The sequence below is a fragment of the Dasypus novemcinctus genome, chromosome 15 (genome assembly GCF_030445035.2).
Source record: "Dasypus novemcinctus isolate mDasNov1 chromosome 15, mDasNov1.1.hap2, whole genome shotgun sequence".
Taxonomy (NCBI): Eukaryota; Metazoa; Chordata; class Mammalia; order Cingulata; family Dasypodidae; genus Dasypus; species Dasypus novemcinctus.
Genome location: NC_080687.1, coordinates 14445284 through 14469636, shown reverse-complemented (window position 1 = coordinate 14469636; position 24353 = coordinate 14445284). Strand labels below are relative to the sequence as shown.

The window sequence follows — 24353 nt, the reverse complement described above, 5'->3', positions numbered from 1 at the left end:
TCCTCTTGAGGTCAAATGAAATCAGGGTGGACCTTAATCCAATATAGCTGGAGTTCACATAAGCAGAGGAAATTTGGATGCAGAGTTAGGAGGAGACAGATGGCCATGTGTTGGTGGCAGAGAAGGAGTTATGGATCACGGGCAAGCCACCACCGCAACACTGCGGGCTTCAGAGAAAACACGACACTGCCGCCACCTTGATTTTGGACTTCTAGCCTCGAAAACTCTGAGACAATAAATTCCTATTGTGTAAGCCAATTGGTCTGTGATTTTTGTTATAGCAGCTCTGGCAAGCTAAGGCATGCTCTGTAGTAGAGTGGAATGTCTGTATTAGTGGACAAGGCTGAAACAAGTCATCGCCCAGCAGCCACGATGTGAGGCAGAGCAAAGGCTAGAGAAAGAAGGGCCTTGTAGGCTGCAGTGGGTGATCCCGTGCAGAAATGCTTCCTCTTGGAACTAGACCCTGTGATTAAAGCAATTGGCTTTGGTGTCACGCCTGCCTCTACTGCTCCTGTTGCACTGTCGCTCGCCATGACTTAGCCTCCCCCTTCTGCAGACCCAGACTCCTGGCTGTTCTCCAGGTCTCACTCCGTGATGTGCCTCAGTCCTTGACTGGATCCTGACATCTCGATCAGATTTGATATACTGGCCTCCATCCCCAGCCTTTGGCGTGGTGCTCTCTGCCCTGGTTTATAGAACTATCCCCCTTATTTACCCACACACCATGGAGAATAGCACCGTGGCTGACAAGTTTTCTGAGCACTAGCTCTGGGGAAGCGTTGTATTGCAAAGAGACACAAAACCAGGCCCCTCCTTTCTTCCTCTGTGGAGAGGAAGGGTTGAAAAGTGCTTAGGGTGGCCCCTGTCCTAGTCAGTTCTATCTCAGGGGAAAAGGAAACATCCAAATTTACAAATGCTTTCAGAATCTACACTGCACAGCACTACGTAGCTGGTAGGATTAGGATTTTGTGGCTCCGTCAATTCTCAAGAATTCTGACCATGACAGAGTGATTAGCCTTATTCCACTAGGGCCTAAGAGTAATAAACAGCATCAATATATGGAAGAAGCCAGGAACTTGATTTTCTCTTCATGTGAAGACTCTGATACTCAGAGCAAAAGGACCTATCTTGCAAGGGAATGAGTTCCATGTTACTAGAGTCTCGGCTGCTGTCCACTTGTTGAGAGCATTTCAGGGGTGAGCCAGGCTGCAGATGATGAGTTAGCCTACCTGCCTTGTAAATCCCTGCCAACTCTGAAGGGTGATTCCATGGAACCTCCCACAGGTGAGAGCAAAATCCATAACCAAGTCTAGGACCAGAGGCTGGTTATACGCAGCATGGTAAGGACTGATAAATTACCTCCTTGCTTTCATTCTAGCTTTTCCAAAGCAAAATGTAGTTGGTCCCCACTTCTAGGTATATGCCCAAAAGAATTGAAATCAGGGGGCCAAATAGATACCAGAATACCAGTGCTCATTCTTCATTTAGAATTCACAGTAGTCAAAAAGGGAAAACAACCCAGTTGTCTACTGACAGATGCATGGATAAACAAAATGTAGTCTATATACACAATGGAATATTATTCATCCATAAAAAAGAACAAAGTCCTGATACATGCTACAACATGGATGGACCTTGAAGACATAATGTTGCATGAAATAAGCCAGGCACAAAAGAACAGATATTATATTTCTCTTATATAAAATAATTAAAATATGCAAATTTATAGAGCCAGAAATTAAAATTAGGGTTACCAGGGGCCAGGGTAGAATGGGGAGTAATGCTTTGGGGTATAGAGTTTCAGTTAGGGGTAATAGAAAAGTTTTACAAATGGATGGTGGTGATGGTAATGCAACATTGTGACTGTTAATTAACACCACTCAATCATATCCTTAAAGGGTTTAAAAAAGAGAAATTTTAGGTTGCATATATGTTGTCACAATACAAAATTTTCAAAAAAAATTTTTTTTAAAGTAGTTGATTACTTCATTGTGGAGGAATGGAGAGGGTGGGATAGGCCTTCTCCTCCACCTGGGACTATGTAACCTTTTAGGTCAGTGCTCACTTGGGCTGTAGAGATGATTAACCTTTACCCCACCTCATCTTTATGTACTTAAGCTCCTTGTAGCATCCTAGATTTCATTTGGCAATTTGTGGCTGAAACCCTAATGTGCTTGGGAAGCACCAGAGCTTGGGGCTGAGAGACCATGAGGATGGCCATGATCAATGCCAGGCAGGGCAAACCCAAAGCCAAGACCCAAACAGTCTGTGCCACCCCATGTGTGACTCACCCATCTCTCGGTCTTCTTGAACTCTTCTCCTTTCATCCTCACAGGCTTGCAGCCACCGTGTTTTATCTTCTTGTTTTTTGGCACAAAACAAGTGAGCCTCATCAGTGGTCTTACTGACAAGCTTGAATGCATTTTTCACATTGAGGTTGAAGTCCTTGTCCCGCCCGTCCTCCAGGTCCACAAGCTCCATATCGTCCATGTCCATGCGGCCTTTGTAATAGAGTATGTCCCTTCGCAGCAGGTCCTTTTTGCAGGACACAAGCTGATGGTCAAACAGGAAGAATGTCCGCTGTTGGCTTCTGCCCTGTTTGGTGATTTTGGTCAATTCCCCAGAATGGATCAATTCTGAACTTCGATCTAAAATATCCAGCCCCTGCAATGATGAAAATATGTTTAAAGATTTGCCAATTCTGATTCCTTCATGGCTCAGTGATACAAAAAAGGCTTCCTAACAAAGAATCTTCGCCAGATTTTCTAGTTACATGAGGGCTTCTACTGACTGCTTCTATTCACAGGGTGGCAGGACCTCAAAATCTGTTTCAAATCTTGGTATTCGCTGCTTTGTGCCTGCCATTTCATCTTCTTCCCTATTCAATGGGAAAATGTTACAAGCATCTCTAGGTAATCTGAGATGTCTTCCTTGCAGAAAAGCAGGCTAAATTAATGGAATGCATTCAAGATTTGAAATGGTAGCTAACTAAGACCGTTCTTGGAGAATAAGGAATAAGGAAGACTTCAAGCAGGCTTTAAATGTATGAGAACATAAGTACTATACCCTATTTTTTGAGTCAGTTATATAGCAGCTTCCTAGAATTATAACAAATAAATGTGTGTCGATTCTTATAATTTATATATAATTATAACTAGGTTCTTGGAAGCAAAAGTCCAGGCAGCAAACTGCTAGGAAAAAATTAGTAAACTACTGACCATAAATTATCCTCTAAATGCCAGAGTCCAAGATCAGAAGAAAAAATACACTTTTACATATTTAGTTTGGAACTAGTCCAGTGTAACTTCAAAGTATTTGTTATGATAGTGGCCTTTGTTTTTTAGGATTTCATTCTCCTCTAATTCCAGACATATGCATGTTTTTTGGAGGCAAAAACTTCACTGCAAAATAGTTCTTCTATTTACTTGCCTAGAGCAATTCTGTGCCTTAGATTCTTCATTTATTAAACAAAAAATTTGGACTTAATAAGCTCCAAGTTCCCTTACAAACACTAGAAGTCTATAAAGTCTTTGAAATATAATTATCTCCTTCCAACTTTTACCACCATAACCTACTTTAGTTAAAAACCTAACTTCTCAATCTAAACTTCCCCTTCAATTCACTGGAACATGAGTGCCACAGAGAAAAAAAAAAGACCAATTGATTCGATGCAGGATGAAACTTGTTTGGCCTGAAAATAATGTGAAGGGTCTTCCCTTACTGTTAGTAATAACAACGAGACAATAGTTGCCAGCAAGGACTCTGAAGCCAGAGTGCTGGAATTTGAATCAGGTTCTACTACTTCCTAGCTGGGTGGCCTTGGGCAAGTTATTGAACCTTTCTGTGCTTCAGTTTCCCCATCTGAAACATGGGGGTAATAAGAGTTCCCCCTTCACAGGGTTGTAGGAAGTATTAAATGGGTTCACAAATGTAAAGAGCTTAAACCAGTGCTGACCCGTGAGAAACGTGGTACAAGCACTAGCTATTGTCATTGTTGCTTTTAGACATAAGTAAATAAATGAACAAATAAGTGATTAAATAAGCAAATAAATGTGTGTTGGTTCTCATCATTCAGGGATTCTGTACATGTAAATGCACCTACTTGCTATAATTTATTTGTAACCCCCAAATCAATAACCATGATGCTTCAGTAGTCATTTGCAGACATGCAGAGAGTGGTGAAAAATTTGAGTTGCCTGACATGCATGTTTCCTAGCTGAGGTCAAACAAGGTAGTACCCTGCCTTCTTGGTTTGGCTTCCGCACTATAGACAAGTGTCCTTTCTGCGGTCTATTTAGAGCCATGCTTTCACATTTTTGTGCTTTATGTTGATGATTTTGCTCTTTAAATGGCCCCCAAGCATAGTGCTGAGGTGCTGTCTAGTGTTCCTAAGTACAAGAAGGCTGCTTTGGGTCTTATGTTTTAGGAAAGCTTCATGCAGGCATGAGTTACAGTGCTGGTGGTATGAGTTCAATGTTAACAAATCAGCAATTCATATTAAATAAGGCATCTTTAAATATGTTTGCTTTATTAAGTATGTTTTATGTTTTGATCACTTGAAAAAAACATGCTGTGACCAGAGAGGCTCACAGAAACCTAATCCTACATTTCCACTAGGAGCAATGTTTCAGCCTTCACTAATTGTCTTCACACCAACTTAACAGAACATAACTGCAGTGAACACTGAATTGATGTGTACGTATTACATGTGTATGTGTGTACATACCCCACAATATGTCTATGGAGCAGGTAATATTTCCCTCCCCATTTTACATATGAAGAAATTAATCTTCTCCTGATCACACATTATTCAAATGTAGCCAGTTTGACTGTATTACGTTACTGCATTTTAAATATTCTCTAGTTGTTCTCATAGAGCTCAATCTCTAGCAGGAAGGAAAGAGGGTAGCAATAAAGTAGTTCCATACACTCTTCAGATTTTATTTCTTGGTGGGGCTGGTAAAATAGTTGACTCAAATTCAACTATATGCCTCAAAATATTTGTGCCATTAAAACCCAGTATCAGTCACCAAATCCAATCAAATTAGAGGTGGAAGAGGGCGTGAGTAGAGACGGGATGAGCTGAGAGTGGAGGAGATGTGGGTGCGTCATATTTACCTCCCAACCTACAATGGACACTTGCCACCGTGCTATCTTGTCTATGCTCTCGAGCTTTCGTTTACGTTCGTTGATCAAGCAGGCTACATTCTTCATGGCCTCATATGCTGCCTTTATATTGTTGTAATCACTGCAAAAAAATGGGAGGGTGATTTTAATCATTTTAATGCTCACAAATAAGGATAGACAAAAACAATGCTCTCATCCTTGATTTGCATAGTAATAGTCTAGACAAAGCATTTAAACAATAGTGATTGTTTCCTTTTTCTTGTTCATCCATGAATAGACTACAGTTTGCATAGGTTAGGAGAACTGACTGAATGCAATTCAGAATTCTTTGGAATAGAATGTTTTCATTCATTTCCCAGAAGTCACAATGAATGAAAGTAATGCCATAAGAAATAAGTTTTAAACCCAGTGGCAATGGTCTATTTTCATTAATAAAGAACAAATGGCTTTATCATGGTTTTGAATCTATGTCCAGTTCTGCTATATAAAGTACTTAAAAAAATTCACGAGTAATAATTTGTTCTGAGTCTCATCTTGTACACAATTTAGGAAAGGACACAAAACCTGACATGGTCAGGCATGCAAAGGTCATATACTGCAACAATGGATCTTCATTTCTGATGTTTTTCATACACTAAAATCAAATCAAACTAAAATGGTCTCCCCAACAGGACTCCGGTTCCCAGGCTCTATAAACTGTAGGAATTGGGAAAAGATTATCATTGCATTCTGCATTCAAGCTAGAGCACAGCATGTCTAATATCTACAAGTTTTATACCCAGGTTTTGCTCAGCATCAGTGATTTGGGGTCATGTGAACTAACCACACAGCTAAGGGCTGAATTTTTAACTTTCTAGCCCTGCGATGACTTATAGGGACAGAACCATTGCTTCCCACTTGGGCTGAATCAGAATCCTCCTGCACTGCTATGGAAAAAAGCCCACAAAGCAGATTCTATCGTCTATTTATCAAATACAATTAAGCTCAGTTCTTGGGGAGTCCCTCAGCATTCGCACACAAAGCAGTCACTGCTGTAAAAACAAACTCTTCAGAAAGTGAACTGAAATCCATTCACACTAAGAAGCAGAGCGAGAAAGCCAGCAAGAGGGAAAACGACCCAAAGGGGCTGCCAAAGAATGGTTAGCTAACCCTCCCCACTAGAGGCCTCCGTCAGTGGAAAAAGGGCGCAAAATAATTACATGCTTTTCTGCAAGTTTTTCTCTACGATTCCAGAAAAGAGGCAGAGAGTTAGTTTTAGTTATTTTGCTTTGTTTTACTTAAGGAAATGATTTTTTTAATTGCCCAAATCTGCAATGCCAGGTAAACCTAAATCTCATAGAGAAAAATACCCTTAAACACACACACACACACGCATACATGCCACAGAGTGAGAACATTCTCACTTTCTCACTCCGCTGCTTAGTGTGAATAGATTTCAGTGACCGCAGCTCTTCTGTCTTGGATTTTATCAAGCTGCTTGCCCATGTCTTTCAAAAGGCCTTGCTTCCAAATTCACTTATTTATTTTCTCTGGCTCCTTATCATAATGCTTTTTTATTCTTATTATTTCTTCAAATATATGGCTCTCCTGAGTTTGAAAAATTTTTTTCTACTGAACTCCTATGACATTTCCATTAAAATATATACATATAAATATCTCTTTGCTTTTATCTATCTCAATGAGCCCCTTTCTCGTCATCCTTTAGTCCCAATTCTAACTAACGCCCATATCTAGGACCTATTGTTCAGTGACCTCTCCTTTTCTTGCTGTCGACCTCCCAATCTAATTGCCAAGCTTTCCTCAATCCCCTCTTCTCTCTGTAGGTGTCTGGCAACAGAGAGGACAAAAAGAGCAATCCCTTCTCTCTCGTACACTCCCACTGTGCTAGGAAGGCCAGAGGTGATTCGGTTGCTCGGTAGCAATATTTAGCTGCTGAAACCCGGAACTTTTCTGATTTGCTGCAGCAGATTTCCTCTGGGTACAATCCTTTCCCCTTGCCTGCCTCCCTATAATGTCAAAAGATTATTCTTTCAAGAGCTGGAGGTGTAGTTAAAGCTTTGTGCCAATGACAGCACGCTGTGGGTTTGGTTCTCATCTCCAACAGGGGGCGTCACCCTAAAACTCCACACTATGCCTGGGCTTAGAGAGCCTGGCACAGGGCAGACGCCGTCACCACCCTGTCCCATCGGCTCTCCAGTGGTGGCCTGGGGAGAACCTGAGCAATGAGCCAATCACTGCTGCCCCAAGGCACCAGCTGCTCTGGGGACATTTCCATGCCATGGAAAATGGGCCTGCGTGTTCCAGTAACGAATGAGTGCTATCCTATGTATAATTACAGTAGGGTTTCTGTATATGTAGAAAAATGATGAATTGCTATTAACTAACTAGAAGAGACCAAATGGCCAATTATAGGGGTCCAAGAAGAATCCAGAAATCAGGAGAGGCAGACAGTAAAGAAGGAAGGGGGTAAAAATATATATACATATTTATATATCTGTTGTTGTTCAGGAGATGCTGAGAATCAACGACAAAGGTGTTGTACGTGACAAGGAGAGCTTAGTTAGGTGCAAAGTAAATCCAAAAGAGAGATGGGGCATTCAGGTAATCTTGACAAGAAGCCCTGGGTCCAAAGGGAGTGGGAACAGACAAGAATGGATTGCAGAGAGCAAGCAAGTGCCCACAGTGGGCACAGGGTCGAGAGCTAAACAGGGTCACAGTCATCAAGTCTTCCAAGCCGACATCTCCAGACCACTTCCACACCCTGGAATTTCCCAACCCATTTACAGTTCTAACTTTTGTATATCCAAACTCCTCCAATAAACTAAATTGTAGTTGCAGTATAGAATATTGGTCTGAGAGTGAGTGGCTATAAAAAGTTCATAAGCAAGGAGTAGAATGGGGCAACTGTAGGGAGATATTTCTGAAACTATTCACATCAGACTCTGCTTCTAAAAATGGTTTTTTAAAAATCAAATATCGACTAGATATAAAGGAATACTTATAAAATATATACAAACACCAAGGGATAATAAAGAAATAGATTAATGAATTAATTAAAATCCCCATGAACTTATGACAGTTTAAGAATGATTCATGGGAAGTAGATTTGGCTCAACTGATAGAGTGTCCACCTACCACACAGGAGGTCCAGGGTTCAAACCGAGGGCCTCCTGACCTGTGTGGTGAGCTGGCCCATGCACAGTGCTGATGCATGTAAGGAGTACCGTGCCATGCAGGGAAGCTCCACATGCAAGGAGTGTGCCCCATAAGGAGAGCCCCGCGTGAAAAAAGGGCAGCCTGGCCAGGAGTGGTGCAACACATATGGAGAGCTGATGCAGCAAGATGACGCAACAAAATGGAGACACAGATTCCTGGTGCTGCTGACAGAAATACAAGCGGACACTGAAGAACACACAGAGAATGGACACAGAGAGTATATATACAATGGGGGAGAGGGATGGGAAGGGGAAAGAAGGAAAGAAATTAAATCTTTAAAAAGAATAATTTGTATTTTTTAATATCTCTAGGAATTGATATTCTTTTCTATGATCTTATTTCAATCTTTAGCAATATTAAACATTTTAAAAAGTAAAATTCTTCTCCATAACTCAGTGAAATTCTGAAGTCTGAAACATAAACTATTCTGCAGAGCATTGTGGGGGAGCCCAAGGACTCGACCGTCCACAGGGTTCAGGCCAGGCCCTCAGCTGCCAGGCTGGCCCCTCTGGCCACCGCTGCGGCCCCCTCACCTGTGCTCCTGCGTGGTGTACTTGAGGAGCTCAGCCAGCTGCAAGGGGTACTTGCAGATCTTCTGCACAGGCGTCAGGAGAAAGCCGTCAATGGCGATGTCGATCATCTGCTGCAGCAGGCGGCAGGCCTCGAAGAAGTGCCGGTACCTGCCCAGCTTCATCAGGCTGGCGAGCTCCAGGCAGGCGCTGGGGTGGTTGTTGCAGTACTCCGAGTAGATGGCAAAGCCCTCTTGCTGGGAAGGGAGAGCACAGCTCCGTCAGGGTGCCGGCGAAGGTCTGGGCCACAGAGGACAAGCAAAGACCCCAGCTTCCCCCAGGGGGTGGTCCCGGATAGCAGGGAGACTGTGAGAAGCAGAGCAGGCCGTGATCTCCGGAGACCGCCCGGCTGCTCGCGGTTTCTCGCACAACGAGGCCCTTCCTCAAATGCTCGGGGAGCACGGTGGATGGTGGCACATGGGCCCGGGGGGGGGGGGGGGGGGGCCGTCCTGACGCTCACCTCCGTGGTCCACTCTAACTGCCCTTGTGGCCTCAAAGGACATGCCGCCGGGACCTGGCGCTTCCCTTTGACCCAACGTGGACCCAGCATTGAAAGGGCAGAGGAGAGGGAGATGGCGAGGCCTAACTGTCCTTCTTGGGCATCCTGATGGATAGGGTTCCTGACCACAGCCCAGGTGTCTCCTCAACGCCTCCACCTTGCCAGCACCTGTTTTCTCCCTAATCTCTAATCGGCGGCAGGCCTGGCCCCACTCCCTGCCAGGCATGTGTTCCCTCAGCCTCACACCCACAGGCTTGGCTCACTCCGTGTCCCTGACTTCCCATTCCAGACAGCGGCCATTCTTCACTCCTGGCCTGGGCTCTTCTCTGAGACCCAGCCCCAATCCCTGCTCAGTGGTCCTGCGCCCCCCTCCAACCTTTCCCCCTCCAAGGCACCCCGGTATATCCATCTCCTTCACTCCCCCTCCCACCTTGGGGCTTCTCCTTGACAAAATTCTTTGTTTCCTATAACCAGTCTTACCGGTTTGTCCTCAAAAAGACTCATCTCTAATTAAACGGGAAGTTTTGCTTTATATATGGCATCACAACAAAAATGTTAACATTGCCACACATCCCTATTTCCACCACTGTAAAACCTCGGCCTGAGCCCCCCTCAGCTATAGGAGTGCCTCCTGACCCTCATCTAAATTCTCAGTTCTCCACAGCAAGAGAACTAAGCTTCTTGTCCATCACATCCTAAGCTTCTTGTCCATCACATCCCTTCCCTGCCTCTCAACTAGGCATTAGCCAGCTTCTCAAGCTTATCTCTCTTACCGCTCCCCTCGGAACCTTCTGCTCGGGCCAAGCAGGTCTCTCAACCATATCCCCCCAATGCTCAGCACACTAAAGGGGCTGATCTTCCCACCCAACATTATTTTACTTTATTTAAAATCTACCCGCCCCCCGAGGACCAGCTCTAGTTCTACCTCCTCTATAAAGCCACGGGGCCCTCACACATGAGGTGCCACCCAGGAGGCACTGCTGTGGCTGTTATCATTACTTTTATTCCTTCCTGCTCACTTTGGCTGAAAATGAAATCATCTTCCTCTGAAGTCTTTTTAGGGTTAAAGAATAACAGCCAGGCATCAGCTGAAGGATGATCGACTCATTTCATCATCGCAGGACTGTCTGAGGGAGTTATGGGGGTCCAGGTGTGGGTCTAGAGCCCTGCAGCCTGGACTGGGATTCGGATCTGCCACTTGCAGTGTGCGGCCCTGGGTCAGCTACTCTGTGGGTCACAGTTTCATCATCAGTGAAATGGGGATAAAAATCACATCAACCTCCTCGTCACACAGCAGCTAATATTAAAAAACCCTCAAATCTGGGCTTAACAGATAGTAGACACTGACTAGGTCTTCTTAGAAACTACTCCAAAGAGGACCTCATATGGCAGTTTATTCATGAGCCTGCTTGGCTGCGCTAAGGATGGTGCCCAAGTGCTTGGTCAAACACTAGTCTAGTTGTTTCTGTGAAGAAGGGATTAATATCTATGATCAGCTGACTTCAAGTGAAGATTATCTTTGATAATAAGGGTGGGCTTCATCTAATCAGGCCAATGCCTTAATAAAAACAGGTTTCCAAGAGAGGAATTCCACCTCAAGACTACAATGTCAACTGCCTGCTGGCCTGGCCTGTGAATTTCAGACCTACCAGCTCCACAAGCATGAGCCAATTCTTTACAATAAATCTCTTCATATATGCATATGCACGATATATACCCATATATCTTATCGGTTCAGTTTCACTGGAGAACTCTGATACGCCCCTCAACTCTAAACTATATCAAGTGGAAGACTCTGAAGACATGAACTTGATAAAGATGAACCATATTAAGCAATAAGTTGAGTTTTACAAATGACATCTCTACTCTGTGGAAAATTAATCTAGCAAACAAACCAATACATTTTAAGAAGTGACCAAAAAAAAAAAAAAAAAGATTCCTATTTTTAGTGGAAAAACATTTCAAAAGTATGATTTAATCAGATGTTGTTAATAAAGAAGCAATGGTCACATACATGTTGAAGAAAGCAGGATCCTATTTCACTTAGATGAGGTTCCTCTTTATTATACTGTTTTTCAAGGTCTTTCAGGAACTTTCTTTGGAATTTGTAAATATCTTCAATGTTTCCAAAAATGGTGGCTAACTGTGCAACTGTGAACATTCCTGTGTGTTTGCGACACTGTCGGATATAGCCCTGCAAAATAAAAAAGTACACTTTAAAAATTTAAATTAGAAATTAAAAAAAAAAATTTATTTGAACAATACAGTTTGTTTGGGGGGGGGGGGGACAAGGAGGGAGAAAAGGAGACCAAGACTATAGTCTTAGAGTGGATTTTAATTGGAAAAAAATATTTAAACTTCTATGGGTCTGTGTAGGGATAATCATAAAACTGTGACCAGAATTTGCCATAAATTTTTAAAAAGAAAAGAAGACATAAAAGATATAGGTGGTTGGATTTATAATTCAAGAAGCCATATAAAGTTTCCAGATTAAACAAATTGCTTAGGTTCAAATACCAGAGCCTGAAAATTTGTATTGCCACTTTTTCTAAACTCTTAAGGTAATCATTCTCCCATCCCTAATTCCATTTCACAGCTGAGCACACTTGTCAAATAAACTCTCATCACTTGCTGAATAGTTAATTCAATTTTTCTTGCTGTTAGTCATGGCAAAGAGCCAAGGGTACTTTACCCAAGGTTCCTACCATCACCTATTTCTATTTTAACATAAATCTGTAGATCTTGACTATGCATCAACGAGAAGTACTGCTAATTAACTCTCCATGTACAACATGGTTGTGCTATGGCTTGGGTGGGAGTTGGTGGGATAGGAAGGAAAGGCCACACACACATATATATTTAACAATTATCTCCAAGTTAATATCATGAAGTCAGAATAAGTAAACTGATCATACAAGAAAAATAATATCATGTACTATTTGGCATGAATTTAAAACAGAAAGACAACATAATGTAATGGTTAAGTTCTGGAGTAGATTGAGTTTACTGTAACCCCACCACTTCTCTGTGCCTCAGTTTCTCATCTGGAGGAGTATGGGGATAATAGAACTTGCCTAGTGATAGGAGCATGTCATGAACATTAGATGAGCTAATCCATGTAAAGGGCTAGCACACAGTCAATGCTCAATCTTCAGTAGCAATTAGCATTATTTTCCTAAAATGCTGCTTTAAAGATACTTCCTTAATCATATCTATATACAGAATAAAATAGATAGCACAAATAAGCCAAACATTGGTATGCTGTATCTGGCCAGTTAATCCAACTACAGAATGATTGGTTCTCTCACTTCAGCTTGTCTTCAGAGCTGAATTGTCATCATTGAGTTGATACTGCAGTGATCAGCATTCATGGCCAAAACAGCTGGAAAGTTCAGAGTGGGCGAACAACAGTTCAGGGCAATGCTCATACAAAGTCCATAAAAAAACAAAAATATCACAGGAGGGAAAAAAAACTTCTAGGTTCACATTTAGTAATAGCCCAGTTTTTTGCAATCTAGGATAGGATGGGATGATAATATAAAAGTTATTGCCAATGAGACTAGCATGACGCTCAAAAGCATAGCCTTGGCTATCACTTGATAAAACCAAATTTGTGTCTATCTCTAAATACCTCAAGTTATTGCTGTAACTCAGAATCATGTGTGTGAGTCCAATGATTAAATGCAGCAGGTGGTGCATAGCGACAAACCTTTGATTCTCTGTGAAGTCTAGTGGATTTCCCACATAATCACTTAAAGGGCATTGCCTTCTATGGAAGTCATTCACTTTGAATGATCTCAGGAGTTAAGTCCTGAAAGAGATGCATAGCACCCTTAAAAAGGATTGGTTAGTTAGTGTGTAATAGGTGCAGGGTTTCCGTTTGAGGAATGGGAAAGTTCTGGTAACGGAGGGAGGTGAGGGTACCAGAACATTGTGAAGGTGATAAATCCCCCTGAATGGTATGCTTGGGAGTGGCTGGGATGGCAACGTTTATGATACACAAATGTTTACACAATTAACAACAATAAAAAAGCAACTAAAGAGACAGTGACAATTAAATGCAGTATGTGATCATTAATGAGATTTAATAACACAGGAGAAAAGGCTCCAAAGGACATTATTGAGGGACATGAAAAAATTGGAATACAGACTGTAAGCTTTATATCAGCGTTAATTTCCTTGAACTTGATGACTGCACTTAAAGTGGTTACATAAGTGAACATCCAGGAAGTGGACGTGGCTCAAGCGATTGGGCTCCCCTCTACCAAATGGAGGGTCCCAGATCCAGTTCCCGGGGCCTCCTGGTGAAAGTGAGCTGGCCCACGTGAATTGATGATGCAACAAAAAAAGAGACACAGAGGAAAGACAGTGAAAGACACAACAAACCAGGGAGCTATGTTGGTTCAAGCGATTGAGTGCCTTTCTCCCACATTGGAAGGTCTCAGAATCGGTTCCTGGTGCCCCCTTAAGAGAAGACAAGCAGAAGTAGAAAAGCACATAGCGAAAGGACACAGAGCAGACAGCAAGCACAAGTGGCAGGGGATATAAATAAATTAATCTTAAAAAAAAAAAAAGAATATCCTAGGAGATGTACATGCAAGTGTTAAGTGTGCAAGCAACATAATGTGTATGACCTGCTCTCAAATGTTTAGAAAAGAAACAAAAAGGTGAGCAGAGAATGACAGAAAGATGGACAGATAAGATATGGCAAATGTGGCAAAATTTTAAAATTGGTGGCTCTGGGTATTTGGGGAGTAGATTATGTCTGAGTTCTCTGTATGGGTTTTGCAATATTTTTGCAACTGTCCTGTAAGTTTGAAATTATTTCAAAATAAAAAGTTTAAGGGAAAAAAAAAAGGACTGTCTACCACAGCATGTAGGATAGCCATTTATACTCATTATACTCAGCAATGCATACAACAAGTCTTTAATGGGTGGGGAGTTTGTGTATGGACAAGATCAGGGAGGAGCATGAGGGGGTAGAAAAATACACAAATATGATAACTGAGGCCCTGCCCTCAAAGAGTTTACCAGCTAACTGGGGGCAGAAGCAGGGGAGAAGAAAGCCACAGTGGGAATATCACGCAGTCATCTCATACAGCTCTTGGGGTTGAAGAGGGTCTTGGTATCTTGCCTCACAGATATCCTTGAGGTGCTTGATGTACACGCGCTCTGTATTCATGATCTCCTGGATGACGTTGGTCCTCATCTGATGTTTGTTTTCGGACTGTTTGTGGCGGCTTTTGCCAGCATCCTCCTCCTGCTCTTCGCCCTGGGTGCTTGTGGAATTCTCTAACATTTCTTCCTGATTGACGCGCAACTGTGGGCAACACAGAGGTGACAGGTAACTCGGGGGTGAGTCACCAACCGAACTGAGCAGTAAAGCTTCCTGTTTCCATTTTCCCATGGTGGGTTATAAAGGCCTCTGGACCATCATCTGGAAAGTTGGCACGAGCCTTTATGCTGAGCAGAGCCATGGCTGTGCCAGCAGACCCCAAAACACAGCAGCGATGGCAAACAACTACCTTACCTTCCTTAATAGTTTTACTTCAGCCCATCTAAGACTTTAACAATCTTAGAACATTTCATATAGAATGGGTTTGCAGAACTTACAACAGACCTGAATCTGTCTAGAGAGTGAGATTTGGCCTGAAGGTTCTACCTTTCTCCCAGAGAAATTATGAAAAGCAGAGGGCGCCATGCACGTACCCTGACAAAGCTTGCGGGAAACCAGGCTTCCTTGTCCTCGTTCCGGCCCCACCACCAGTCTTTATTGGAGGCTTCCAGCACCTGGATGACGTCCCCAGCCTTGAAGCCCAGCTCCTGGTCATCCATGGTCACGTGGTCCCACAGGGCCTCGGCACAGACCACGCTGCCATCACTGATCAGCTGAAATGGAGACACCAATGTGCTTAGTGCAAAAACATGGACTGGTGCAGCTCTGGGGTAGCGTGTGGAAGCTCTTTCAGGGTCAGAGTCATGCCTTGTAGTCCTGTTGCATTCAGGGAATACCTATTACTTGATCAGTTATTCAAGATGAACCAAGACCTTGCATGTCTTATAAAAACACCCTGGGGAAAACAAAATTAGGTGGGTATCTCTCAGATGCCGTTAAAAAAAAACCAAATTCTACCCAAATCTACTTAAAAAGGTATCAGTGGGTGACTTATCTGTAGACTAGTTATCTAACAAACTTGAATATCTGCAAGACTATATAGAACTGGGAACCAGTCCCTCCAGAAATAGTTTCTGAGCAGCCAAAACTAGATGCTGCAAAGCTAAGCAAGTCCCAAACATAGTGCACACATTTTACTGAAAGTCCCTCACATCTTGACCCAGAGCTTATTCTTCATGCTTCGTTTACAGTTTGAATAAAGCTAACTTAATAGCTTACTGAAAATGAAAGAGAATGCGCCAGATCTCTGGGTGCTTAATAGTTAATGAAAAAAAGCAAAGGACAGGGAATCCAGTGGTGGAAGATTTGTTAACAGGACAAATATGAGAATGTTCTCTCATGAACTCTAACAAATGTACAACATCAATACAGGGTATTACTAATCAGGTGGGTTGGGGGAAAAATACACCAAATGTAAAAAATGGGCTACAGTTAATAGTAATATTTTGATGACGCTATTTCAAAGTTCACAACAATGTAAGGTGCTGGTGGTGGCGTGATGTATGGGAGGAGTCCTATATGCTTTCCATGTTTGTTTTGTACGTTTACAACATTTACTGTACATCTGTTAATGTACATTCATATATGAATGATATACTTCAATAAAATTAAATTTTAAAAAAGTAAAGGATAGACTCGCTCAAAACTTACAGCCTTCTGGACCCCTCCAATGGTCTGCCAGGGGAGTAAATAAGGACACTTCCTTAGCTCCCCAGGGATATCATATCACAGAACAATAACTGGGTAGTAGACAGTATTGGGGATTCTAATTCCCCAACAAGTTATGTTCTACATGCTCTGTTCAAGAAGTCTAGAAAGCTAGAGGTGTCTCCTAGAAAGATTTCCATAAGGGGGAGGGGGAGTTAAAACTGTAGTATGGAAGAAAAAACTGAGATTTGTAGTAAAATTATGTAGTTAATTCCAGGTCCACTACTTGCTAGCAGCAATTTAATCTCTTAGTCCCACAGTCTTTATTACAAGGTGATAACTGTAACATGTACCCCTTATACCAGGCGTGAGAATTATATGATAATACAAGTAAAAGACTTCACATATGAAAAGCACCATCCAAAGGCAACTGATGGCTGCTATTATCACTTCAGGTGATAAGCTTCAGTGATCTAGAAATTTTAATCGCTGTAATTTTCCTCAACAATGCCAGCAAATCACAGTTCTGGGTTTTAGAATATATTTAGTAAGCAATAAACAGAAAGCAAAGCCGACTTCATTCTGGGTCCTGAAAATCAGGTATCTAATATTTGTCATGGCTGAGCAGAATTCCAGTACCTCGTTGATGGCCAGCTGCTCCCCACCTGGCTGTAAGTATCTAGGGTTGCCCTGGCAGAGCTCTTCATAGCTGTCGTCCTCCTCACTTCCATTGTCATCCACTAAGGCAGAAGACTCAGCACCTCCATCTGCAGAGACTGGAACAAAAGCGATGGGCTGGCTGAAAAGACTTTTTTTAAAAATGATGAAACAACTGACCCATGAGAACATTGTCCCAAGGGAAAAAGCTAATCCAGAGAGTTCCTACGAATATACTAACCCAAAGGTAGTTGCTGAGGCTAAGAAGAGGTGGACTTAAATTTTACATGAAGTGAGAAGTGGAACATTTCACAGAGTACTGCCAACATTACACACAATTTTATTTGTGGGTTAAGATAGTGAATGCATACGTGATTTGGTTAGGAATTTGTGCAAAAAGTGGATATAAAAAATATATACAGGGAAGTAGATGTGTTCAAACGACTGGGCTCTCATTTACCACAGAGGAGGTCAAGGATTCAATTCCTGGGGCCTCCTGGTGAAGGCAAGCTGGCCCACGTAGAAAGTTGGCACAGTAAGATGATGCAAAAAAAGAAGAGACTCAGAGGAAAGATAATGAGAGATGCAGCAGACCAGGGAGCTGAGGTGGCATAAGAGATTGAGCACTTCTCTCCCACTCTGAGAGGTCCCAGGATCAGTTCCTGGTTTCAATTAAAGAGAAGACAGGCAGACACAGAAGAATGCACAGAGAACAGACACAGAGAGGAGAAAACATGGGGTGGGAGTGGGGGTGGGGGTGGGAGGGATAAATAAATCAATCAATCTTAAAACAACAACACAGGTAACATTTTCAAGAAATATGTTGGTAAGCTTGAGGAGAAAAAGAAAGTGAGAAGTGTTCTACTTCTACCTTTCTTGTGCAAAATATAGTACTACTAAAATTAAAAGGTCATGATATCGCATAAGAGAACACCGGTCATCGATATTTGTCCATAAATGAAAGGACTGAATTCTCAATATTAGAATTAGGGATTACATAGCACCTTTACCAACAAAAAAAAAAAAAAAAAAGAGAAAGATCTTCCAAGATGAGCTGACCTATTAGAAAGCTCTTTCAAGGTGGGTTGATTTAAAGGTGGCTTGACCACCTTAGTATTCAGGGGCTGCTTGTCTTTCCTGGACAGTGGACTCTTCTCACCAAGGCTAATTGTCATGGAGTAGAAAGGCATTTCTTCTTTTCGACTGATTGCCTCAGCCCTCTTGTACAACAAGCTCAGGGATTTCTCCATCACTCCTTTCACCATTGGGATGGTTGCTAGATGCTAGGGGGACGCAGCTGTAAGATATAGAAGAGCCCTGCACTTCAGGGGCCAGTACTTTGATGAGGCTGGAGTGGGGAAGTGGGGAGGTGGGTGGGAAGGGGCAAATAAATTCCAGATATTTATGATTCAAGCCAGAAAATGGCAACTATAATAAAGGCTGTGCAAACCAAATGGTAGTGGGAATTTTAAAGAGAAAGAGGACCTCTCTTTGTGAAAAGTACAGGGAAAGGATGTAGGAAAAGGGAGCTGGCTATTTAAGGTATTTGAGGGGACCCTTGATTCAGAAAAACATGTGGTTTAATTTGAAGCACATGGTCCAGGTACATAGCAGCTACTAAAAGCTGAGATGGGCAAGCTAAGACAAGGCCCACAATGGGGGGCCTCCAGAGCTAATGTAAGCAATGGGCTGCTGTTCTGGGGGTTTGAGTTGAGTGACAGTTTTTGAAGAGCAAGTCCCTGACATTACAGAACGAAAACAGGTTTTAGAGTTATGGAAGCTGGTTTAATTCTAGTCCTGCCCCTGTAGAGAAGTAGGATCCCAAACAAGTGACTTCATCTCTCGAAGCGTCATTTCCCTCTTTGTGGCAAAATAAATGAGATAATCTATGTCAAACTCTTAGAATCCTTGACCCACAGTTGGGACTCAAGAAAAGATAGTTACTGTGGTTAGGACAGTGGGTGTACTGAGAACTGGGCTAAAGAAAAGTGACTTTACTACAATAGGAGAGTTGGTTGGAGAGAGGCTGGAACCAGGGAAACCAGTGGGAGGAGATTGAATCAGTTGGAGTGAGTGTTAAAAAGGTGCAGTCCCTGAACATCAATATCATCGCAGCACGACTCACAAAACCCAAAGGGTGGAAGCAGCCCAAGGGTCCATTCATCGATGGATGAATGGATAAAGAAAATGTGGTCTGTCCACACAATGGAATATTATTTAGCCATAAAAAGTCACAAAGTTCTGAGATCTGCTACAGTGTGAATCCTGGAAGGCATCATGTTGTGTAAAAATAAACCAGACACAAAAGGACAAATATTGATTCGAAGTTTCAATCCCAAGTCACTGTGTCACACACAAAAAGAGGTAAGTCAGAAGGAGAAGCCAGTGTGATGCGAAAGTTGAAGGGAAATTTCTGTTTCTTTCATTTTTATGGAAAGTGCTTAGCTCAGGGACAAAAGGAAAGGCTCAAAAAATGTTGACTCTTTTGTACTAGCTGGGGTGGCTACAGAATGTCCCTTCAAATTCCTTGGAGACAAAAAATTCCACTCTCCTCCTGTATCAACCTGAAGTGAAGAATACCAATTTCATCAGTCAGCCTCAGGACCACAGGTTAAGATGGTTTTGTCTAGTACCAAAGTCACCCAAGAGAACACTGATTCTCCATTGTCTCTTTCTCTCTCCTTCCCTCCTCTTTTCCTTCCTCCCTTTCTCCCTCACCCCCTCCCTCTCTCCTTCCTTTACAGTAGCTTCTGGCTTTATCAACATGTTTGGTCTGAGTCACTCATTTCCATTTCTGATAGCCCAGTAAGATACTAACAAGGCTCAACCATAAAGACCAGAAAGGCCTGCTACCCACACAGCTTGTGAGCCTACAGGAGAGCACTAAGACTTAGGAAACAGTCTTTAGTGGCCTGGGGAGAATCATAGGTCCCTTGCTAGAAATGCAGAGTTTGAGATTTTGAGCTTTCTGCCTGCCCTTCTTTATTTTTTTTCAAGGAATTATGGATCTTAATTTCTAGTGAATTAAATGTCAGGGAACCGGTCTACTCTCTAAACTGAAGAATGTTTTAAAAGCAAATTTTTAGAACAGAGCCTGGACCCCTTCCATTACAACAATGAAAATTATTGAAAAAGATATGCAATAGTGGGTGATAATAAACACTGTGAAAATAAGCCATTGAAAATTTTATTTCATGTACTAGATTCTGAAGTTTTCCTTGTCAAGCAGAGAAAAGACATGTATACTGCATGTGATGATGAATTCAAGCCAAGGAAACTAAGCTAGAAAGGCATGCAGATGATAAAGAACTTCAACACGAGCCTGTGCGCATGTACACACACTCTCTCTCTCTCTCTCCATGAAACCCAATGGTGAGAATGACAGAAAGATAAGGGCACACACGGCCAGAGGGCGCCTTCCACAACCAGTCCCCAGCTTGCCCTCTCCCATCGCTTCATGTTTTTGCCTCTGCTACAGTTCCCTGAACTCTAAACAAAGCCTTTCAGTGATTCCTGCACCAGCCAAATCTTTCCATGGGCCCCTGCTTTCCCAGCTCCCTGGAATGCTCCTCGCTGCCCTGAAAACTCCTACCATGCAGCTGCACTTATCTCTTCACACTCCCACTCCTGTAGCCCACAGGGAGAGGGAGCTGCTCCCTTGGGGTCTTTTTCATACTTACTTCTAAGATTGGTTACTTCTAAGGTTGGTTAAAATTCACCAGTTTTCTTATCTGTGCTCCCAGCTACCTGAGCAGACTGCCTCCTCCACATCTAGGACCCTGCACTGAACCGAGAGACAGATATCCAGTAAAGCTCCTGGATGAACCGACAACCACCCTCAGCTACTGAGACGAAGCTCTCTGCCTGAACAGCAGGATCCTGGGCTCTGACCTACCCAGGACCCTCCTGGCCTCTTCCCCTCCCCAGTAAGGGACTGGTACCTGGGATTTAAAAGTCAAAGGAGCCGCCCCAGGCCAGGGGAGGAGGGTTTTCCTGGACCTGACCCCCAAGCCAGGGCACAGGCTGGTCTTGTGGGAAAGCCCCCTAGATGAGAGTCTGGGTGCGGCCTTCTGGACCCCAGCTTCCTTGCTAGTTCACAAGAAGAGAAGGTGGCGTTGTCAGGGGCACGGTTGGCAGCAGGGCCATTCCTGGGGTACAGGTGAGTGGAGCACACACTTGGGGTGATGGGAAGCCTGCCCTGCCCTGCAGTGTGCGTGCCCGGCCTGTTCCCGGAGCACAGCTGGCCGGGAGGGGGTGATGCCACCTGCCTGGACCTCCTCAGGAGGGCTCCTGGCAGTCGTGCAGTCCTTTGCTTCTCTTACCCAGTGTTGGAGTGTGGGTCAGGATGGCTTGTGAAAGTCAGGCTTCTGCCATCCAGAAATGTAAGGAGCTTGTCTAATGTGGGGTGACTGTTCCTTTTAAAATAACTTTTAAAATAATAGCTTTGCTTATTATGCTGTGGTCAGAATGCTTGCAAGCAGAGAATAAAGGTAATCTAGTATACTGCACATCCCTGTGTGTTTGGGGGTGGGGTCTTGAGGAGGCAAATATCAATATTTTTTTATAGTCTGAGTATGTTCTAGACTACAAAGAAAAAAACGACACAAAAGCAGAAAGCCTTCTTTTTTTTTTTTTTAAAGATTTATTTTTATTTATTTAATTCCCCTCCCCTCCCCCGGTTGTCTGTTTTCTGTGTCTTTTTGCTGCATCTTGTTTCATTGTCCGCTTCTGTTGTCGTCAGCAGCACGGGGAAGTATGGGCGGCGCCATTCCTCGGCAGGCTGCTCCCTCCTTCCCGCTGGGCGGCTCTCCTTATGGGTGCACTCCTTGGGCGTGGGGCTCCCCTATGCGGGGGACACCCCTGTGTGGCAGGGCACTCCTTGCGCGCATCAGCACTGCGCATGGGCCAGCTCCACACGGGTCAAGGAGGCCCGGGGCTTGAACCGTGGGCCTCCCATGTGGTAGACGGACGCCCTAACCACTGGGCCAAAGTCCGTTTCCCCAGAAAGCCTTCTTTAAGCTGACTCCTTAGAGCTGGTGCCAGGCTACGACGCCCCAGGACTACACTGGTTAACGCTGAAGAGAAGAGACACAAGCCCTTCTGTCTTCCACAGGCCCAAGTGGCAGGGGTCTTCAGACGTCACAAGCTCTGATCTGGCACTTCAGGCACACACAGCATTTTTTCTTATCACATTTCAGCAGAGTTGTGCCCAAAGAACTGAAGTTCAGCAAAATAAAGATGCTGGGGCCTCCTACCCGGAATAAAGCCCTGCAAATGACACTCTCTCCCTCAAAGAACCATTGATCCACGTTTGCCCAGGGGAAGGAATTCTTTACCATCTGATCTGGCTGTTGCTATGAAAATCAGTAAAGAAATATGAACATGTAAAAAAAAAAAAAGCCAGAAGCAATCACACACAAATGTACCATCTACAAGAGTCTAAAGAAAAGGAACTCCATTGAAAAACTGTTAAGCCTTTAAAGGAGGCAGCAGAATCGACTTCTCTGGAAATAGATACGGACTTGATATACTGAACGCCTTCTGAGTTGATTTCATAAACACTTTACAATAGGCTCTGGCTGCTGTGGCTCATGAACACTCAAATGTTTCAGGTTAATGGATTAGCCTTTACTGAAGGCTGCACAAACAAGATGGTTCAAAGCACTTGCTGGGCATCAGGTTTGTGTTTTTTTTTTGAGAGCTAAATGAGATGGGGAATGAGGCCAGGAAGGGAGGCACGCATGTGTATAAGCCAAAGGCTAAGGAATCTGGAGAAAAATCATCTGGCCTTTACTAACTTGGAGCAAGTCACGAACCTCTTCGACTTTTGGTTTTGTCACCGGTAAAATGGGAGTGGGTCTCCGTGTTTTATCTTCGCAAATGATCCTTTCTCTTTTTCCCTCTCAACTCCTACATCCAACTCACCAGCAAATGTGTCTTCCTTCAAAAGTCATGCAGGGTCTGACCCCCTCTCGTCCCCTCTGCCATCCCTTAGCCCTGGTCACTGTGCTCTTGCATCACCTCACGCTGAGATAGGGCAGCGCCGGCATGTTAAGCCACCCGAAGCCAGGTCAGGTCACTCTTCTGCCCAAAACCATCCACAGGGAAAGGGATGTGGCTCGAGTAGTTGGGCTCCCAACTACCATATAGGAGGTCCGGGTTTGATGCCCAAGGCCTCCTGGTGACGGTAAGCTGGCCCACGTGGTGAGCTGGTCCACACAGAGTGCCGGCCCATGCAGGAACGCGCCCCGAGCAGGAGAGCTGCTCTATGTGGGAATGCCACCTCCCATGGGAAAAGCCGCCCTGCGCAGGAGTGTCAGCAGACGCAGAGTGCTGGGGCAGCAAGATGAAGCAACAGGGGACAAGGTGGAGAGAAAATAAGAAGACATAGCAGAACAGGGGAGCTGAGGTGGTACAAGAGAGTAATCGTCTCTCTCCCCTTCCAGAAGGTCCCAGGATTGGTTCCCAGAGCCACCTAATGAGAACACAAGCAGACACAGAAGAACACAGAGGGAATGGATGCAGAGAGCAGACAACGGGGGGAGAAATAAATAAAAATACATCTTAAAAAAAAATCCACAGGGGAAAAGCCAAAGTCCTTGCAGAACCCCTTCTTGCCCCTCACTGTCTCCACTTTCGCTCCAGCCCCAGAGGCCTCCTCCTTGCCTCAAGTTCCCCAGGGCTCCCTCCTCCCCCAGACACATCAGTGCTCGGTCCCCTCTCAGGGTCTTTGAGCAGCAAGACCTGCCCTGGCCACCCCATTTCAAATTGCAGCTCTCACTCCCACTCCTTCACCTTTTTCCCTGGTGGAATTTTCACTATAGCTTCTACATATTTTCATCCAACCAGAATGTAAACTACATGAAGATGGTGGTTCTGTTTTCTTCTTCCTCCATTTGAGTTCCAGCCCAGGATAATGGATTGCATTTAATTGTCATTGTCCCTTTAGTCACTCTTTTTTTTTTAAATTGTGGAAACATATACACAAAACAAAATTTCCCATTTTAACTTTCAAGTAAACAATTCAGTGGCTTTAATTATATTCATACTGTCATCCATTACCAGAATTTTCCATCACCCCAAACAGCAACTCTGAACCAGGTAAGCATTAAGTCCCCAATTCCCTACCTCCAACTCCACCCATCCCTGGTACCCTGTAATTTCCTCTGGGTCTCTGTAATTTGCATATTCTATTTATTTCATAGAAGTGGAATCATGCAATATTCGTCCTTTTGTGTCTGCATATTTCACTCAACATGATGTCTTCCAGGTTTGTCCATGTTGTAGCATGTATCAGGACTTCATTTCTTATTATGGCTAAATAATATTCTATGGTATATACATACTACTTTTTGTTTATCCATTCATTCATTGATGGACTCTTGGGTGGTTTCTACTTTTTGCTTCTTGTGAATAATGGTGCTATCAACATGTTTTATTATTAACTGTATTCCTAGTACCT

General features: G+C 43.5%; 1 protein-coding gene across 1 annotated transcript in view; it reads right to left on the bottom strand.

Moving 5' to 3' along the window:
- Window positions 1–24353, bottom strand: part of SPATA13 (spermatogenesis associated 13) — a 146241-nt gene that overhangs the window by 6800 nt on the left and 115088 nt on the right. The window contains 7 exon segments of the mRNA XM_004453079.5: window positions 2292–2664; window positions 5119–5248; window positions 8877–9109; window positions 11426–11605; window positions 14546–14731; window positions 15121–15300; window positions 16874–17010. Coding sequence (XP_004453136.2) covers window positions 2292–2664; window positions 5119–5248; window positions 8877–9109; window positions 11426–11605; window positions 14546–14731; window positions 15121–15300; window positions 16874–17010 — 1419 coding nt within the window.